This window comes from Asterias amurensis, chromosome 13, assembly GCF_032118995.1.
Source record: "Asterias amurensis chromosome 13, ASM3211899v1".
Classification (NCBI taxonomy): Eukaryota; Metazoa; Echinodermata; class Asteroidea; order Forcipulatida; family Asteriidae; genus Asterias; species Asterias amurensis.
Window position 1 is genome coordinate 11,041,211 of NC_092660.1, and position 20,623 is coordinate 11,061,833.

At 38.0% G+C, this 20,623-nt stretch overlaps 1 protein-coding gene across 11 annotated transcripts in view; it reads right to left on the bottom strand.

The window, feature by feature from the left end:
- LOC139946604 (uncharacterized) overlaps positions 1-20,623 on the bottom strand; it is a 53,556-nt gene that overhangs the window by 11,155 nt on the left and 21,778 nt on the right. For 7 of the 11 annotated variants that reach the window (XM_071944311.1, XM_071944310.1, XM_071944304.1 and 4 more), the window contains exons 7-20: positions 19,114-19,305; positions 18,398-18,502; positions 16,638-16,797; positions 15,651-15,781; positions 13,200-13,391; positions 11,914-12,015; positions 10,534-10,693; positions 9,875-9,988; positions 8,988-9,103; positions 7,930-8,022; positions 6,926-7,029; positions 5,700-5,758; positions 5,041-5,202; positions 3,888-3,967 (exon numbers count right to left, since the gene is read on the bottom strand). In XM_071944311.1, the coding sequence (XP_071800412.1) occupies positions 3,888-3,967; positions 5,041-5,202; positions 5,700-5,758; positions 6,926-7,029; positions 7,930-8,022; positions 8,988-9,103; positions 9,875-9,988; positions 10,534-10,693; positions 11,914-12,015; positions 13,200-13,391; positions 15,651-15,781; positions 16,638-16,797; positions 18,398-18,502; positions 19,114-19,305 (1,770 nt within the window). The remainder of the gene's footprint in view (positions 1-3,887; positions 3,968-5,040; positions 5,203-5,699; positions 5,759-6,925; positions 7,030-7,929; positions 8,023-8,987; positions 9,104-9,874; positions 9,989-10,533; positions 10,694-11,913; positions 12,016-13,199; positions 13,392-15,650; positions 15,782-16,637; positions 16,798-18,397; positions 18,503-19,113; positions 19,306-20,623) is intronic. The other 4 variants (XM_071944309.1, XM_071944315.1, XM_071944313.1 and 1 more) reach the window with 1 other exon arrangement.

A 20,623-nucleotide genomic window follows, 5' to 3' on the forward strand; every position in this document is an offset into this window, starting at 1 on the left:
ATTCTTTGCTTACAGTACCTGTAAGGCACATGTTATTTCCAATGGCTGTAAGTGTAGAATTTCGTGGTAAGCAGAGCCATGAAATTGGGCCAAAATCTAAACACAATATCACTCCCAAAAGTGGCCGACCATGGGCAACTAGTAAAGACATTGCGGCGTAATCAATCTACAGAAAACACTGCAGGGTTCTTCTAATTTCTACTTCCACCATGTAGCACCCAAAGCCCCCTCTAAAACCAGTTAGATGATTAACCCTCCTACTGGCTGACCAGTCAATATCATCCACTTTAGTTGTCAACACAGTCCTGCAGTATGGCATGATGGGGTGACTGGTGAATGCAAGTTCACGGTCAACCCTCCTACTGGCTGACCATTTAATACTATCCATTGTAATAGTCAACACAGTCCTGCAGTATGACATTATGAGGTGACTGGTGAATGCATCTTCACAGTCGACCCTCCTACTGGATGACATTTAATATCATCCACTGTAATAGTCAACACAGTCCTGGAGTATGACATTATGAGGTGACTGGTGAATGCATCTTCACAGTCAACCCTCCTACTGGCTGAACAATAAATACCATCCATTATGTTTTTTTAACACAGTCCTGAGCCATAATAATAATAATATCAAAGTCTTACACATAGCGCACGTATCTACCAAACAAGGTACTCAAGGCGCTGAGTATGTACAAACTTTAAGAAAGATAGGTTATTGCAGTGATGGATTCTGAGACCCAATTATTTAGCACCTTATACATGTATATGTTGGGCGCGATCGGTCAATCTGTGCGATCAACCGATAGCGCTGCGCTATCGAACGATCGCGCTGCGCTTTTGAAATATGTATTGGTCGCGCAGCAATCGGTCGATCGCGCAGCAATCGGTCGATCGCGCAACAATCGGTCGATCGCGCAACAATCGGTCGATCGCGCAACATTCGGCAAACGAACATGCGCGATCCACCGATCGTGCGGGAATGGCTCGGCGCGATCGGCCGATTGTGCAAGAATGATTTTGTGCGATGTGCCGATTGTGCAGGAATGGTTATGAGTGATCGGCCGATTGTGCAGGAATGGTTTTGCGTGATTGGCCGATTGTGTAGGAATTGTTTGGCGCGATCGGCTGATTGTCGGGGGCCAAATTCACAAAGATGTAACATTGATTGTAACCGTAGTGTGACGTCACTATATAAATCACTATGGTGATACTGAAAATGTCCTGCTATGAAATTTATTGCTTTGAGAAATCGCCCCAAGGAATAGTTTACCTGCACGATCGGTAGATCGCGCAAAACTTTTCCTGCACGATCGGTATATCGCGCAAACCCATTCCTGCACGATCGCTAGATCGCGCAAAACCATTCCTGCGCGATCCGCTGATAACGGGAAAAAATACTCCTAGCGCAATCAGTCAATCGCGCAAAGATTTCATTGCGCGATCGACCGATTGTTGCGCGATCGACCGATTGTTGCGCGATCGACCGATTGCTGCGCGACCAATTGATCCTAATTTGATCGTTCAATAGCGCAGCGCGATCGGTTGATCGCGCAAATTGACCGATCGCGCCCAACATATATATGGTGAATGGTGATTGCATGTACCCACACGAACAGTTTAGTTCTGTGCACAGTAGTGCCACCATACAAAACCATTACAGTTGAAGGTTTTCGTAGGGTTAGCCAACTTGCTGTGAAAAGTCGTACCAAAATTAGGAGGGTTAATGCAGAAAAGTTGAACAAAACATTTTGAACTCGACCATAATCTGATCACATCACATCTAGATTGTTTTAAGTTGCCAAGAAATACCCAACAAATATATCATGCAAAATACAAAAAAATCCAGATATTTCAAATTTGGAAAACAATCAATCTATAAACACATTTTTATTAGATATCACGAGCAGTGCACTTGGAGCTCAGCTGCATTGGCGGATACCGGCGCTATATAAGACTTTGATTATTAGTATATGTAATTTGCCATAAAAGTTGTGCTTTTATCAAGAATGAAAAATTATGCAAAATGTGGAGTACGTGATGCTATAAAGCAAAGCATAAAGCATAATTTATACTTCAGCATGAAAGCTAACCTGCTGAGGAAGGAATGCAAAATTTAAACAAGCAGTTGAAGCCAAGTCAACCTCTTCACATCTTGGATAAACCCTGGAGTTCCTCGACAATTGACCCCCCGAGTTATTGCTTACTTACTTGCAGTGGACACTATTGGTAATTACTCAAAATAATTATTAGCATAAAACCTTTCTTGGTAACGAGTAATGGGGAGAGGTTGATAGTATACAAATATTGACTGCGTCGAGTGCTATGGTTAAAACTATGACTCCCGAGGTGATCCCCGTAGCGTTCTATTTTCCCGAGGCGAAGCCGAGGGAAAATAAAACGCTCCGGGGATCACCGAGGGAGTCATAGTTTTTAACCATTGCACGAGTAAAAGCAGTCAATATTTGTTTTATAACACCCCAAACATTTCTAAATACTGTACTATTATTATTAAGTTACAGACCTGAATGCTACAATCCACGGACGACGCGAATACAGATTGCAAACACTTTTACTGAATGTGTTCATGTAGTGTCGTGCAATCCGAAATGGTTACAGACTATTAATTTGTCATACTCGCACACGCAACGGACGTCTGGGTACTGCACGCCATGTGCTAATCTGTCGGACTAGCGCACGGCGCCATGTGCTAGTCTTCGGACTGGCGCATGGCAAACCGACGGCCGTCGTCTAGCAAAACTAAGACATGTCATGTGACGCGCTCTAAACCAATGAACAGGCAGAATACTTGCAAGGGGTGTTATAATATAGAACATTGTGAGAAACGGCTCCCTCTGAAGTGACGAAGTTTTCGAGAAAGTAGTAATTTTCCATGAATTTAATTTCGAGACCCAAGATTTAGAATTTGAGGTCTCGAAATCAAGCATCTGAAAGCACACAACTTTGTGTGGCAAGGGTGTATTTTTCTTTCATTATTATCTCGCAACTTCTACGACCGAATGAGCTCAAATTTTCACAGGTTTGTTATTTTACGCATATGTTGAGATACACCAACTGTGAAGGCTAGACTTTGACAATTACCAATAGTGTCCAGAGTCTTTAAAACTTGTGGTGTACCAAAACCAGCATTAACAACATAAAACACAATTACATGTACGTAACCCTTGAACTGATTTTCATCACTCCAACTTTATTTGGGATGGGATAATGGTTTCCCTTTAACATTACACAAGGGGCACCACGGCAAAGAAAGCTAGGTCTGGGCGGAACATGCCCTTTTAATATTAGTTGCCTGATTGACTTGCATGTAACAGGCCCTCTTTGATCATTACATGAATACTCATGTACAAATGGCAGTTAGTCAGAGACAACATATTCATTGAAGGGATAGAGAGGGTCATCAACAGTTCCTTGGCTACTTTGCTTCAATATTTTTTGTAAAGCGCTTTAAAGCCATTGGACCCTTTCGGTACTAGAAAAGAAAAAAAAGTTCACAGATTTACAAATAACTTACAGGGTTTACAGAAGGTAGTGGTGAAAGAGTTCTCTTGAAATATTATTCCATGAAATGCTTTACTTTTTGAGGAAACTTAAAAAAATATCAATTCTCAATATCGAGAATTACGGATTTATTTTAAACACATGTCATGACACGGCGAAACGTGCGGATACAAGGGTGGGTTTTCCCGTTATTTTCTCCCGACTCCGATGACCAATTGAGCTTAAATTTTCACAGGTTTGTTATTTAATATATAAGTTGTGATACAGGAAGTGCAGTCCTTGGACAATACTGTTTACCGAAAGTGTCCTATGGCTTTAAGGCTCTGCGTTAATTATTAAATATTATTATTATTGTCAATACTTACAGCAGGAGGACCATCCGGGTCTGCTAGGTGTTCGGTTGAGTTTACACCGGTCCCCTGTAGTGGAATGTCGTTTTGTCGACCTGAAATAAACATGGGGTTGAATGAAAAAGACGATCAGTTATTGGATTGTTTATGAAAACTTCAATTTGAACTTTCTCAAACTTTTAGTGTGACTTTTTCATGTTGTGATTGTTATTTTTCTCAAGCTATGATCGAGAATCTCTCTCAAACCATGGTTGAGAGCGTCTCAAGCTCAAGCTCTGATTGAGATTCTCTCAAGCTGCGTTAACTATTTTCTCAAGCTGTGACTGTGATCTTTTCCAGCTTGATTAAGATTTTCTCAAAGCTATGGTTGAGATATTTGAAAGCTATGATTAATGATAATTCTTAATGCAATGATTTGAGTTTCTAAAGCTATTGTTTTCTCAAGCTATGATTGAGACTTTCTCCAACTATGATAACAAGTTTCTCCACCTACATGTATGATTGAGAAAAGCTTTTGCTATCTTTATGGTTTTTCTCAAGCTATACTTGTGATATTTTTCTCAAGCTATTGCAATTTTCTCTTTCAATTTATATAAAATGAAATGAGATTTTCTCAAGCTATTATTGTAATTTCTCAAGCTATGATGGAGACTTTCTCAAACTATGACTGAGACTTTCTCAAACTATGACTGAGACTTTCTCAAACTATGATTGAGATTTTCTAAAACTATAATTGAGACCCTCTCAAACTATGGTTGAGACTTTCTCAAGCTATTATTGTGATTTCTCAAGCAATGATTGAGACTCTATTCAGCAGTGATTGAGATTTTCTGAAACTATAATTGAGACTCTCTCAAACTATAATTGAGACTTTCTCAAGCTGTAGATGAGAATTGTTCATGCTATGACATGTGTGATTGAGACTTTCTCTAGCTATGAATGACATTTTCTCCAGCTATGAATGACATTTTCTCCAGCGAAGATCGAGACTTTCTCCAGCTATGAGTGATATTTTCTCCAGCGATGAATGAGACTTTCTCAAGCTACATGTATGAATGAGACTTTCTCAAGCTATGAATGAGACTTTCTCAAGCTATGAATGAGACTTTCTCAAGCTATGAATGAGACTTTCTCCAGCGATGATCAAGACTTTCTAAACGCTACTCACAAAAACCAGTACCTTGACTCTCCGTCATGCATCGTTGTACCTCAAACAGGATAAAGACGAGGACGTGGAAGCCAATAAAAACAACCATCACCCAAAAGACGTACTGGTTTAAACCGGAGAGGAGGGATGACTGGTATCCAATTCCCAAGAAGATTGTCACCACTGTAATAGGACAATCCAAGTTAAGTATTAACATAATTATAATTATTATTGTTATTCTATATATGGAGATTTCACAGACAAATTCAATATTATATATACAAATAGGATGAAACTATATAAAAAAACATTAAACACTTTAACGGAAACCATCAAGATATCATTTTAAAAATGTTACAGCTCAAAATGTTACATTTTGCCTCAAATCAACGCTACACTTTTCCAGTATCCTACATGGGTGAGACTGGTTTTGTAGAACAAAGTATAGCAGTTATTTACATAAAATTTCACCCTTAAATCCTGCTTGAGTTCGTCGACAGTCTAATGACTACATCAGAGTACATGTAAATACATCACTAAAACTGCCTGATTGTTACAATTCTTATTTAAATTTAACCTTAAAAAAACGGTTTGAAAAAAATGAGGGGATAAAAACACATTCAGTTTTAGAGAAGGAAGTCAATCAATTAAGATTGTTTTATACATCTCTGAATACTCACTTGCAATGGAATGAGCTGATGTACCAACAGCCCAATGGGCCCAGTTGAAAATTGGGCGGCTGAAATAGACAAAACAATTAGATAGTTATACACGTAGGTCCATCATAATCAGGGTCACAAAGGGTCAGTCAAGACTCATAAAGGACGACGAGGCAAATGAGTTACAGGTCTGGAATGTCATCTGTGATAGTGATCGGCCGTTTCCATTTTTCCCCAAAAAGAAAGTGTCTTATGAGAAACATTTGAAGGGGCACCATTGCCAAGACTAGGGCACAATTTCATAGAGCTGCTTAAAGACAGTGGACACTATTGGTAATTGTCCTCTCACTTGGTGTATCTCAACATATGTATTAAACATGTTAAATAACAAACCTGTGAAAATTTGAGCCCAATCGGTCATCGGACTTGCGAGATAATAATGAAAGGAAAAAAACACCCCTGTCACACTAAGTTGTGTGCTTTCAGATGCTTGATTTCGAGACCTCAAATTCTAAATCTGAGGTCTCGAAATCAAATTCGTGGACAATAACTTCTTTCTCGAAAACTATATTACTTCAGAGGGAGCCGTTTCTCAAAGTGTTTTATACTATCAACAGCTCCCCATTACTCGTTACCATAAAAGGTTTTATGCTAATAATTATTTTGAGTAATTACCAATAGTGTCCACTGCCTTTAAATAGTGTTCAATAATTTTCTTCTGAGTAAAAAATTCCAGTCACAAATGATAGATACAAATGGAATGGTATTCTTGCTGGTAAATCTAATATTTGTAAGCATAACAGTAATGTGTTTAGCCATTATGTGCTTTAAAGCCACTGGACACTATTGGTAATTGTCAAAGACCAGTATTCTCACTTGGTGTACATGTACATGTATCTCAACCTAAGCATAAAATAACAAACCTGTGAAAAAACACCCTTGTAGCACAAGTTGTGTGCTTTCAGATGCCGTGAATTCGAGACCTCGGGGTCTCAAATTCAATTCAAATATTTTAGTGAAAATTTACTTCTTTCTCAAAAACTATGTTACTTCACATGAGCAGTTTCTCACAATGTTTGATACCATCAACAGCTCCCCATTGCTAGTTACAAAGTAAATGTTTATGCTGACAATTATTTTGAGTAATTACCAATAGTGTCCAATGTCTATGAAACCACTCAGCCACTGCAGTTTGAACCGATATTTTGGTAAGATATTGGTAATATTAAAAGCAATAACGATCTTACTTTGGGGTTCCCGGGTGCGGTCTGAAGATAGCCATGATAGGATTAATAATGCCAAGTAGTGTGACTACTATTCCTAGGATGGCATGGACAACTACTGTTGTATCCTGTCAGAGTGAGAGAAAAAAAGGGAAACATCTAATTAGTTGTTTTGTTGATTATTTGAAAGAATAAGGAATATTTGAAGAACACAACTCTTGAAATCTGGAGTCTACTGGTTTAAACCTGTAAACATTTGTATAATTGTCAAAGACTGAAGACCAGGGGTGGATATTACAAAGGTAGTCCTAACTTAGGACTAGTCCTAGGCAATGCTAAGAGATAGGACTGGTCCCAAGTTAGGACCAGTAACTCATCCTAACTTAGGACTGGTCCTATCTCTTAGCATTGCCTAGGACTAGTCCTAAGTTAGGACTACCTTTGTGAAATCCACCCCAGTATCAACATTTTTGTTATGCGACTCAATGTTCATGAATGCACCAAATCTGTGAAAGTTGAAGTTCAATCAGTCATATGAGAGTCACAAGATTGTATTGATACCAAAATTATATGTTTTCACCATTTCCAAACATTGGGTTTTACTCTTGCAATATCAAAACAAATTGTTTTACATATTTCTCAAAAACTAAAGCAATTCAGGCAAAAAATATTTTTGATTAGTAGGCCTACATGTATGTGTAAAAGAGCAAACAAACACAATAGACCTTTCTATTATTGATAAACAAACCGTGCTAGTCGGCATGGACGGATGAATGTTAGAAAAACATTCAATCGTGTTAACAGATGTTGTGACTACATTGTAAATTCAACATTTCTGCAAATATTCAATTAACAAAAAATACATACATACCATGATTGGTTACTTTGTTTCCAACCAAATGAACACTACATGTTTATTTGTATAACATTGTGACAATTCATTGATGTGTTAATTAGGAAATTTGAATAAAAAGATCAATAATGATAAAGATTAACAGTACGATGTGAAATATTTTAATTTTACTTACGACCGTTTGAACGAAACCACCGACTGCAACAAAGATCAGAACGAAAGCTGTACAGAAGCACAATACGCAGGTGATCATGCACATCCTATGGAACTATCAAACAAAAGAGAAAAACAAGCATTACCCAAGAACTATCAATAGTCTTTTCTGATTTCTTTTACTCTCAATTTGGGGTTTTATCAAGAAAAAATTAACAGAGTGAGATTTGTACAAAAGACTCTAGATTGTTTCCCAATATGCAATAATCCTACTAAAAAAGTAACCCTCCTACTGTTTGATCATTTAACATCATCCAGTGTGGTTTTGAATAACAAACTATACCAGCGTGAGTTATGATACCATGTGGTTAAAGTATCTACAAAAGATGCAATAAGCTCTTCAATGAGATCACTAGTGATCTAAACTAAAAATAAAAATATCAACAGCAAAAAAATTATAGAGCACTTTTTGAGAGGGCCTAAAGGTGGATTGCAGATAAAAATAAAAAGCCAACAAATTAAAGGTAGGCCAACATACAAGTTAAAAGTCACCTTTCACTAAAAACTACAATAAAAAAACTCTTTGGCTATAAATAACAAGTAAAAGAAACGTACTATACAACCCCAGTCAAGAGACAACTAGCTACAAAATACATAAGTTAAAGGAACATTACAAAATTTGTAAAAAAAAATCCTCCTGGATCACAGATTTACATAAGACTCACATGGTCTAATGATGATTATAGTAGCCGAAAATGTCATTCTTGATGAGGAATAATTTAAACGATTTGGAGTTTATCGCTCAGAGAGCGTTTTATTCATTTTTGTTTTGTTAAATCGATGTGATGCAAAATGTGTAATTAGGTTTTCACTATTTTCTCGTGGCCCAGATGGCCGGTCGATCTCAAACTTCTAAAGGCTTGTCAGTTTATGTTTATGGTGGATTACATAAAGTGCCCACACTGCCAGCAACTGTTTTGATAGCAAAAAAAAAACAATTCTGTAATGTTCCTTTAAAAGAGATGAATAATGTGAGGTGACAGGTTACTGGCACAAACACCCTCAGACAACAATCCTTACCGTGAACCAGATTTTTGTTCCGAAGAGTTTGGAGTCGGGCCACATGGGCTTGAAGAAGCGAGCAAGAACAATTCCAATACTTGCAAATCCAAGCCAACCAATTACCATGAGGGAAGCTGTACACAAATTAGAAAAAATACACACTTTTAAAACGCTTTTCTTGAGCTGGTAAGACAGGCTCCTAGTGGATGATACCCATGCCTACATACTTACAGACTGTGAAGGGGATAACCCTATTTAGCCCCAGGAGCAGTTAGCAACAGACCCCTGGTGACAGTTGATTTGGGTCAACAGCGCAAATCAGTTAAGTGTAGCCCTCAACTTGAAGTGGCCGTCCAGCCTTGTGATGTGCTGCAACATCTCATACTTTTATTTTAAACCATAAACGGCAATTCGAAAAAGATCACACATAAAAACGACCTCAAGCCCGAGCACAAATGCAAGTTCATCTGGGCTTCAATACGCTCTGATGTTTCAGCCTGTAATAAGAGCCCCTGGAAGACAGTTCCATAACTGAACTGCTGTGTATTGGAAAGAGCGGGAACCATACAACTTGGTTACAATAAATTGGGGGAGTCAAGGATGGATTTATGTGAAGATAAACAAGGGCAATGCCATGTTGTACACTGATAAGTGAGAACCAACAATTTGTAAATCTTTTCAAGCCGCTAGTGGTAACTTAGACCTTTTCGCAAATACCCATTGCGCAAGCACTAACTGTTGAATGAGGAGCATGCTGGTGCAGCTCGTGTTCAATTTTGATAGCTAGCTAGACCAGCATGCACCTCATTCCACATCTATTATGCGTACCGAGTATTTGCGATAAGATCTATGTGCATTGTAGCGGACACAACGTATAATCACACTCAACCGTTGTGTTTCCTTACCGTGGGCCTTTCGGAGTCTGATTCCACTGTTGTCTGCCTGTGGTACTTCTGTAGTTAACGACATAGCTTTGCTTGTCGTCCAACGGTTTGAATGCCGTTTTGATTGTATCGTGCCTGTAAAGAAATTTTTGAATGTTATCCATCGATCTTATTGATATTCTACCTGTTTCTAGTACAGAAAAACTGCTGCCCGCATTGTGACACTGTCTAGAAAATCCTGTTCTATCACCCCCATTCTAAAACAACTACACTGACTCCCTATCTCTCAACGAATCATCTTCAAGCTAATGCTCATTGTCCACAAAGCTCTAAATGGCAAGGCTCCCCACTATATTTCTGAACTGCTTCAAGTTTACACTCCATCAAGGAATCTTCGATCAAGTTCAATGCTTCTCATTGAACCCAAGTCTCGACACTCATGGGGTGACAGGTCTTTTTCTTCAGCCGCACCACGCATCTGGAACTCTCTACCACTTAATCTTCGACCGCAAAATTCAAGTCGCTTCACAAAAAGTTAAGACTAGTCTTTTCTCGAGTTGGGATGAGTTACTCTTCCTAAATGTCCCAAGTTAGGACTAGTCCTAAGTTCTTTGTGAATACATGTATATATCGACCCCCAGTGCCTTTGAACAAACAAACACATTTTTTAAAACACATACCATCAGCTTGCACACTCGCTCCTATAGCCAGTAGTATGAAGTAATCATTTCCTTGGCTGATGTTGAAAAACTTGCTGTTTCCATCCAGAAATGGTTTCCTGTCAAACTGACACATGATCACGCCGTTTGTTGAGGTCGCTGACTGGATGGTTATCGAGTCCTTTTAATATGGGAAACAGTTTTATTCAGACTGTTAATATTTGCACAAAATAGTTAATGGCCTAAAGATTACTAACAAAATAATACTAATTTCATAAATTAAAATAAAATGTTTAGATATTGAATGTCTTTAAAGGGAAGGTACACGCTTGGTAATTGTCAAAGATCAGTCTTCTCACTTGGTGTGTCCCAACACAAGCATAAAATAACAAGCCTGTGAAAATTTGAGCTAAATTGGTCATCGCAGATGCGAGAAAATGATGAGAGAAAAAACACCCTTGTTGGACAAATTTGTATGCTTTCAGATAAGAACAAAAGACTTCTGGCTTGAAGTCTTTTGTTATTTTAGTGAGAAAATACCTCTTTCCCAAATTCTATGCTACCTCAGAGGGAGACGTTTCTCACAATGTTTTATACTATCAACAGCTCTCCAATGCTCGCTACCAAGTCCGTTTTCAAGTTAATATTAAGTAATTACCAAACGTGTACATGTACCTTCCCTTTAAACAAAGTAATGTCCCAAATGAACCAGATACCTTAGATCAGGTCCCAACATCAGTAGATTTCAATGGCTTTACCCGGCTTAAACAAACTTCTAGTTCATTAAGGAATTAAACAAACGATCCTGGCCAGCTGGATATGTTGACTTTTTCTTCTTCTCCTTCTTTTTTTTCAAATAAAAACTAAATTTTAACTTTGTTTGTTATTTCTTTTGACCCACCCACCCAAAATTGCAAAGAGAACATGTTTTGACTATTCTGAATGGCGGCAACGCTTAAAGACACTGGACACTATTGGATATTGTCTCACTTGGTGTATCTCAACATATGCATAAAATAACAAACCTGTGAAAATTTGAGCTCAATCGGTTGTCGAAGTTGCGAGATAATAATGAAAGAAAAAAACAGCCTTGTCACACGGAGTTGTGTTCATGCTTGATTTCGAGACCTCAAATTCTAAATCTGAGGTCTCAAAATCAAATTCGTGGAAAATTACTCCTTTCACGAAAACTACTTTATTTCAGAGGGAGCCATTTCTCACAATGTTTTATACTATCAACCTCTCCCCATTACTTGTTACCAAGAGAGGTTTTATGCTAATAAATATTTGAGTATTTACCAAAGTGTCCAATGCCTTTAAATAACCCTGGAAACATTGCGAGAGAAAAACGCAAGGAGTTTGTAGAAACCAATAATTAAAAAAAAATTGATAAATACTTACGGCTGGAATATCTCTGGGGTTTGAATTTAGTCCTCCATTATTCTCATTTTCAGAACGTTTTAAACTATTGTTTGAGGTACACGCATAAACATCAGCTGGAACCTGTTAAATTAGAGCAGGAATAATAATAACAATTAGGAACATTGTTTATATAGCACAAAATAACAATGAAGTCTCAAAGCGCTTTTTGAAAGTCAAGAGTAAAAAAACCCAGAACTGTTGAATAAAAATTAAAAAAAAAACAGAAAGAACTACAAAATGCAAACAATGAATCTATATGAGAACCAAACAATAAGACATGTGGAATTCCAGGCCCCCTGAATATTTGTTTTCCACTACCAGTATACATGTACCTTTTGCGCTTGACAGAACTTCTGTGAAAATGCTTCAATACACCATGGAGCCAACATATGGCAAATACTTGTGCTACATGTACATGTATACGGTATGGCAGTGAACCAAAACTACCCACTAAAACACATACACAAACATCAAAGAACCTGTCTCCTTTTTGTAGCCACGGTGGGCAGTGCTGCATGGGCGGGCCTGTTCAGATTTCACAGTTTTTGCCCAGCACCCCGAGCAAAATACAAGGTGCCGCCCAGCACAGAAAATATTGTCAACTGTGCATTGATCTGAGACACAACTAATCATCTGATCACCAAAAGATGGAAGGAGGAAAAGGGGAAGACAAAATAAGCACAGCTATACATATGTACAGATTTACGCAACCCTCTTGACAACATTGCTCTGTGCTTCTCAAAAAACTGACGACTAATAAAGCTGAAACTTCTACAGGTAAATTATATAACAAACATCTTCATTCACAGTGAGTATGGATTCATGCCATTGGCAAACTCTTAATCTACAAAAGATATCAAATCCTATAAGCACTGCAGCCGATTTCACAAAACTCTAGGATTAATCCTAACTCGAGTTAGGACGAGTAACCCGTCCTAACTTAGGATGGGTTCAATGCTTTCTACGTATTTGGATGCGCGACTCAACTCGTCCCAAGTCCTAAGATTAATCCTAAATAGGAAGAGTTTGGTGAAATCGACGGCAGTATACTCAGTACTTTCCCCGAGTTCTGTGGGAACAAAAACTCAACAGACTTGTCTTCCTTTGTTGGTTTAAACAGTTGTTAAATAGAGGGAGGTCATTGAATTCATGCAAACAAGTGAGAAATTCCTGATATAAAAACAGAACAGAGAATTAATGAAAAAAAAAGCACACACAAAAAAACACACAACAACAAAACAAGTTTAAAAATGTATGCCATTTACCATCCCACTGGACCCATCAGGAGTAGAGCCGGGTCGGAGGCCGAAAGCCACATACCCGTTGGCCTTGCCCATGAGGGTGAACTGATAGTCACCGCTCTGCAGCGTTTGCCACGTCACGTACGCCGTGCAATCGCTGCCAGTGCATTCAGCCGGCTGAAGGAAACACCCCTTTGTTGTGCCACAACCTGTTAACTGCAATGGACGAACAAAATATAATAAATAATTAGTTTAAAGGATTCGGGTACTTTTTCAAAATGTCCACAGATTTACATTAAACTTACAGGGTGTGAAGATAATGAAAGTGGAAAGCTTCCCTTCAAATACTACTTACCGAGGTGCTGTAGTTTTTGAGAAATGAGTAAAACAATGTCATGAAAACACGTTTGTACATGCTTAAAATAATTTTCGCCTCATGAGACGAAAACTATTTTCATGCCGTTGTTTTACTCATTTCCCAAAAACTACAGTACCTCAGCACATAATATTTTCAGGGAAGCTTTCTACTATCATTATCTTCGAACTGTGTAAGTTTAGTGAAAATCTGTGGACATTGTGTTTTTTGTCCTACAAAAAGTACATACACCCTTTCAGGTAAATTGTATTGCAAATTGTAAAGCAAAGCAAAAATGTACAGTGCCGTTTGCATTTAAAAAATAAAACAAACAAACACCCCAACAAACCCATACAGCTACGTATGGACCCTTGTCCTGGCTGCCATCTTTGATGAAACGTGCACGCATAAAAGGCTTTCATTGGCTGATAGTTGTGTGCAGCGCATACACACACGCACTTTTCCATTGTTTTACATCAAAGATGGTGGTCAATGACATCATGTGCAATCCATCTATACACTCCTTCCATTAAGCCCCGCCCACCATAGCAACTGTCTATCAAAAATGCACAGTGCAGCTAATCAAATTACAGCATCTTGTTAAATTAAAGGCAGTGGACACTATTGGTAATTAATAAAAATAATTATTAGCATAAAACCTTTCTTGGTGACGAGTAATGGGGAGAGGTTGATGGTATAAAACATTGTGAGCAACGGCCCCCTTTGAAGTGCCATAGTTTTCAAGAATAAAGTAATTTACCATGAATTTGATTTCGAGACCTCAAGTTTAGAACTTGAGGTCTCAAAATCAACCATCTAAATGCACACAACTTCATGTGACAAGGGTGTTTTTTTCTTTCATTGTTATCTCGCAAGTTTGATGACCGATTGAGCTCAAATTTTCACAGGTTTGCTATTTTATGCATATGTTGAGATACACCAACTGTGAAGGCTAGTCTTTGACAATTACCAATAGGGTCCACTGCCTTTAACACTTTATAATCAGATTCATCTCAAAGCTCACGCATTTCTGATTGGTCAATGCACTAATAGGTGGAGCTTGCTGTCCTAGTTGGGATTCATCTCCAAAATTTGCAAGTGAAAATTTGACAAAATCCAAAAGATTATATTCCTTCACTTAAAGGCACTGTCAAAGACCAGTATTCTCACTTGGTGTATCCCAACATATGCGGTGTAAAATAACAAATCTGTGAACATTTTGACTCAATTGGTTATTGAAGTTGCAAGAAAATAATGAAAGAAAAACAGCCTTGTTGCACAAATTTGTGTGCTTTTACATGTAGATGCCTGAGTAAGGCTCCGGGCCTAATGAAGTAGTTACCAAACGTCTGCAGGGGCTGATTTCACAAAGAGCTACGATTGATCTTAACAAATGTAAATCAATCGTAGTTGTTTAGTTTAGTGTGATGTCACAATAGGAATCACTCTGGCACTACTGACAACTCATGTAACATTGAATCTTAACGCTTTGAGAAATCGAGCCCAGTGGCTTTAACAGTATATTAAAGTTTTTGGGGACAGGTCACATTATGTACATGTATACTATTTTTTTTAATTTTTTTTTATATTTTTATTAAAACCACAAATCGTGGCCCAAGGGCCAAATTTTATGTGACTGTACAGATAAATATAGCATTGAGACAAAATTATCAAAACAACAACTAAGACAACAAAACATTATTTATTTAAAATGTTAATAAAATAAGGGACCGGACTGTTTTTAAAACGGGATGTTCTCATAGGAAGAGTTGATTATTGTTTTGAATTGCGAGTATTCCTACCATGAACACGTTCTCTGGTCGGGGGGGGAGGAGAGATTTTAAACCAGAGTTATCAATAAGACTAATTGCAAAATGTTCACGACGATTTCTCCTCCTCCCATCTAGGGAGTAAAGTCCGCAAGTAATAAGAGCAACATTAAAGGAGGTATATCGTCGGCCCAAAACCCTTCTACAAACCCTTTTTTGAATCAGTTCTAAGTCGTCAGATTTCTTAGCGATTATATCTCGACTACTGTTATTTTATTTAACATTGGCTACAGTCTGACAGTTCTAGATAAAAAGCATTTTGCACAAAAAATACTCAGATTCTATTCTTACCTTGCCGGGTGCAGTTACAGGGGGTGTGGTTACAGGAGGCGTGGCAGTCGATGCAGATGGGGTTAGATCTGAAAGCTTCAAAGGGCTGCTTGTGTGCCATCTTTTTTTATGCTTGTTTCCTTGTATGGTTTCTGGGAGAAAAAGGCAGAAGAGTTCCATTATCTCTGTCAAGTTCAGTGGATCGTGATTGTAGGTTGGCCCCAGGTTTGATCTCTTTTCTTTAAATGGAAGGTACACGTTTGGCAATTGTCAAAGACCAGTCTTCTCACTTGATGTATCCCATCATAACCATAAAATAACAAGCCTGTGAAAATGTGGGCTCAATTGGCCATCGAAGTTGCGAGGAAATTATGAAAGAAAAAACACCCTTGTTGGACGAATTTGTGTGCTTTCAGTTAAGAATAAAAGACTTCTAGCTACATGTAGAAGTCTTTTATTATTTTAGTGAGAAATTACCTCTTTCTCTAAAAATAAGCTACATGTACTTCAGAAGGAGTCATTTCCCTCAATGTTTTATACTATCAACAGCTCCCCAATGCTCGTTACCAGGTCAGTTTTTAAGTTAATGTTTGTTTGGGGTAATTACCAAACGTGTACCTTCCCTTTAAAGACACTGGACACAATTGGTAATTGTCAAAGACTAGCCTTCACAGTTGGTGTATCTCAACATACATGTATGCATAAAATATCAAACCTGTGAAAATTTGAGCTCAAGCGGTCGTCAAAGTTGCGAGATAATAATGAAAGTAAAAACACCCTTGTCACACCAAGTTGTGTGCTTTCAGATGCTCGATTTCGAGGGCCGACCAAGTTAGTCAACTAGGTACAAGGAAAACCGTGCAAACTGAGGCATGTTTGTGTGGATCATTGTATTCTACTTTTACAACGTCTTTCTACCCATATGTATTTTATAACAAACGGTTACAACTGCTTTTCAAAAGACCAACTCTACAGATCCAAAGCAAAGTGTTCCTTTAAAGTCTTTACCGTCCATGTTGATTTGATCCCCCACAGCTAGCAGGATGTAATATTGATTATCTCCGCTAATGTCATAGAACTCGCTGTCACCGGCGGTGCTTTCACTCCTTGTAAACTGACATGAAATCACATTATCAGCATCGACAACCGATTCCTTGTCCACCGTTCCCTGAAACAAAACAAAAAGAGAGAGGAATTTTTCTTCCGACTACTAATATTTTATTTCTTTATTAAAGCCATTGGACCCTTTCGGTAAACAGTATTGTCCAAGGCCCACACTTCGTGTATCACAACTTCTATATCAAATAACAAACCAGTGAAAATTTGGGCTTAATCGGTCATCGGAGTCGAGAGAAAATAATGGGAAAGCCCACCCTTGTTTCGCGCGTTTCGCCGTGTCATGACATGTGTTTAAAATAAATCCGTAATTCTCGTTAACGAGAATTGATATTGTTTTACTGTTTTCTCAAAAAGTAAAGCATTTCATGGAATAATATTTCAAGAACAGTCTTTCACCATTACCTTCTGTAAACCCTGTAAGTTATTTGTAAATCTGTGAACTTTTTTTTTTTCTGTACCGAAAGGGTCCAATGGCTTTAAAAGACAAAAATAAAGCCGACTACTTTATCCTGTGTATTTTCATTCTTGAAAATATTTCAATAATTCCATAACAGACAGGTCAGTTTGAAAAAACAAAACAAGTTTTGCTCGCAGAGCGCTGTGTACAAACCAATGCACATAGGGACCTATCGAGAGGTCACTTTGTTTCGTTAATTTTTTTTGCAACTTTGATGACCAATTGAGCCAAAATGATCACATATTTAGTATTTTATGGATATGTTGGGACATCCCCAAACACTATGTGAGAATACTGGGCCCAATTTCATAGAGCTGCTTAAGCACAAAATTCTGCTTAAACAAAATAATCCATGCTTAGTAAAATCAGATTACCGGCCAAGACTCCACTCAATTGTTATGCTAAGTAAACATTAGCTCAATACCAGTCACAAGCAATGTATATGGCATGACATCTTGGCCAGTAACATGTGTAAAATAAGCAAGCTATTTTCGCGCTTAACCAAATTTTTTGCTTAAGCAGCTCTATGAAATTGGCCCCTGGTCTTTGACGTAACGTGTCCAGGGCTCGATTTCACAAAGCACTAAGATTCATCTTCAGATGAGTTTTCAGTATTACCATGGTGATTTGTATTGTGACATCACACTTTGCTTAGCAACTACGATTGATTTGCAGTTAAAGGATTTGGGAACTTTTTCAAAATGTCCATAGATTTACATTAAACTTACAGGGTTTGAAGATAATGATAGTGGACAGCTTCCCTTCAAATATTACTTACTGAGGTGCTGCAGTTTTGGAGAAATGAGTAAAAAAATGTAATGAAAATACGTTTGTAAATGATTAAAATAATTTTCGTCTCATTTTCATGACATTGTTTTACTCATTTCCCAAAAACTACAGCACCTCAGCATGTAATATTTTAAGGGAAGCTTTCTACTATCATTATCTTCAAACTGTGTAAGTTTAGTGTAAATCTGTGGACATTGTGCTTTGTGTTCTACAAAAGTTACATAGACCCTTTAAGATCAGTCTTAACTCTTTGTGAAATCGGTCCCAGTGCAGAAAGTAGCTAAGCACAACAAAATTATGCTTACCGGAACAGGGTAACCAGCCAAAATACCATGTTGCATGTACACTTTGAGGCAGGAGCAGATCACTGCCTAATCACAACAAGACAAATCCTAATACTTACAGCAGATATGTTCCTTGGCATAGAGTTATACCCTACATTAAAGGATCGCTTAATGGTGCTTGTTAATGATTGCTTGTTGGTGCATGCATACACTTCGGCTGGGCTCTGTCATAAAAATCAAAACAAAAGAAAAGAAAACATACATGTAATAGTCTGTGGAAAACAAACAATATATTGTGGCAACAAAGAAATATTGATACCAGGACATTTTTTTAATAAATAATACTCACAACATTTGAACAAAATTTTAAACCTTGTTTATTTTAAGCCATCGAGAAAGACTCTCAAATGATAAAAGTGTCTACACTTTGAGAGTCTTTCTCCCCAGGCCATTGACTATTTTTCACAAAATTCCAGAATAAAAAAATTATTCAGGAAAAAAGCATTGAACATTAAATTTACTGATCTTGACAATGTTTACTTTGTAATAATAACAACAATAATAATAATAAATTGGTTAATTCACTTAATAGGTAGTCGCATTCGTTTGTGTGTTTTTCTGGTGGTTTATTTATGTCTCTTTGTATTGTTCAATACAGCCTCCAATGGCAATATATTTTGTATACATGAACAAACTTATAACCGTAATTTTTGAATGTAAACTATTTTTGCTTGTAAGCTATTTTTGTATAAATTGTAATTTTAACTGTAATTTGGCCATTGGCCACAAGTGTAAAAAAAATAAATATCTGTATATGGGTTAAAAAGCAGCATACCATTCTTTCCGTGCCACTAGTTCCTCCAAAGCCCATCGCCACCCAGGCAAGATTGGTCACTCCCGATGCCCTCATCGAGAAGCGGAACTTCCCCCCTGCAATGGATCTCCAAGTGACGAACGCCGTACAGTCATCACCGGTGCAAGAATCGGGTTGTTTGAAACAGCTCTTTGTAACGCCACAGCCGTCTAACTGTCAATTAAATTTCAATTCAATCAACATTTATTTCCATATTGGTCAAAAAAGGAGAATAATAAACAAACTAAGTACAACTATTAAAGACAAAGTCGGTCAAGAACAGATCAAGAAAATAATTAATTAAAATTAAAAGAACAAAATGTTATGTAACTGTAGCACAGAGACAAGAAATCATACAAGACTGGGTTATTTTAATCATGCCACATTGAGGCGCTTTAAAACTACATCACGATATTCCTGCACCGTTACAGCTCAAGGGTGTCTAATCTTTTGACCAAGACAGAGGTGGGTCAGCTGTTGATGTTTATAGAACATGGTTAGAAACATACTAGGGCATTTCTCAGACTTCGGCTTGGGCTCCTGCTCCATCTCATGTTCAAACCACCACCGCGTGCAAAATACACACTGTAAGTGTATAAGCCTGAAGGCTGGGTTCGTACTCGCTGCGTTTCCACTGCGTACGCAGCGCGCGGAGCCTAAGCCGGAGACGGAGCCTAAGCCAGAGACGAAGCTTGAGTTTGAGAAAGGCCCATGGTTTTACAGTAAGAGGTCATTCTTCACCAACAGATCTGAGATGAAGCCTTTCTCCTGAATCTGAAAGCACAGAACTCTGTGCCACAAGGGTGGGTTTTTGTCTTTAATTATCTTATTGCAATTTCAATGACGAATTGCGCCCACATTTTCACAGGTTTATTATTCTATGCATACGTTTGGATACACCAAGTGGTGATACATGTACTAGACCAGCCACCCAGAGCATTGTGGTCAATCGAACAAGGTACCAATTTCCAGGTACTGGAATATTGTGTATTTAACCTAACATATTCAGATATGGATGTCTGCCACGGACCCCCTGCTGGGTGTGGCGCCTGGACCCCTAACAAAAAGGACTAAATACAATTCTGGATCAAACAGTGGTGGTACTAACGGTACATGAAACCAAAGTGGATTAAACAGGTACATGTACATCTCACATACATGTAGGATATAATGGCTAATCACCTTCCATGGCAAAACAGCCCAGTTCAAGATGGTTTGTTTTTTATACATAACCATGTATTTTAAGATCATTTCTGGGCAGTATTAACATGCCCTATTTCACCCTCTTTTTACAATTTGTCTCATCTTTGAGGCAAAACAGCTTATCTCTGTACTACGTGTAGCTTTTTCTCAAAATGACAATTTTCAAGTGAGGCAGTTTTGCCGAAGGGCCATACTGACAAACGAATTTCATAGAGCTGGTCAAGCAGAAAATAATCTGATAAGCACCATGTTTCTGTGCTTAGCAACTTGTTGTGCTTGTTTAAGCAGC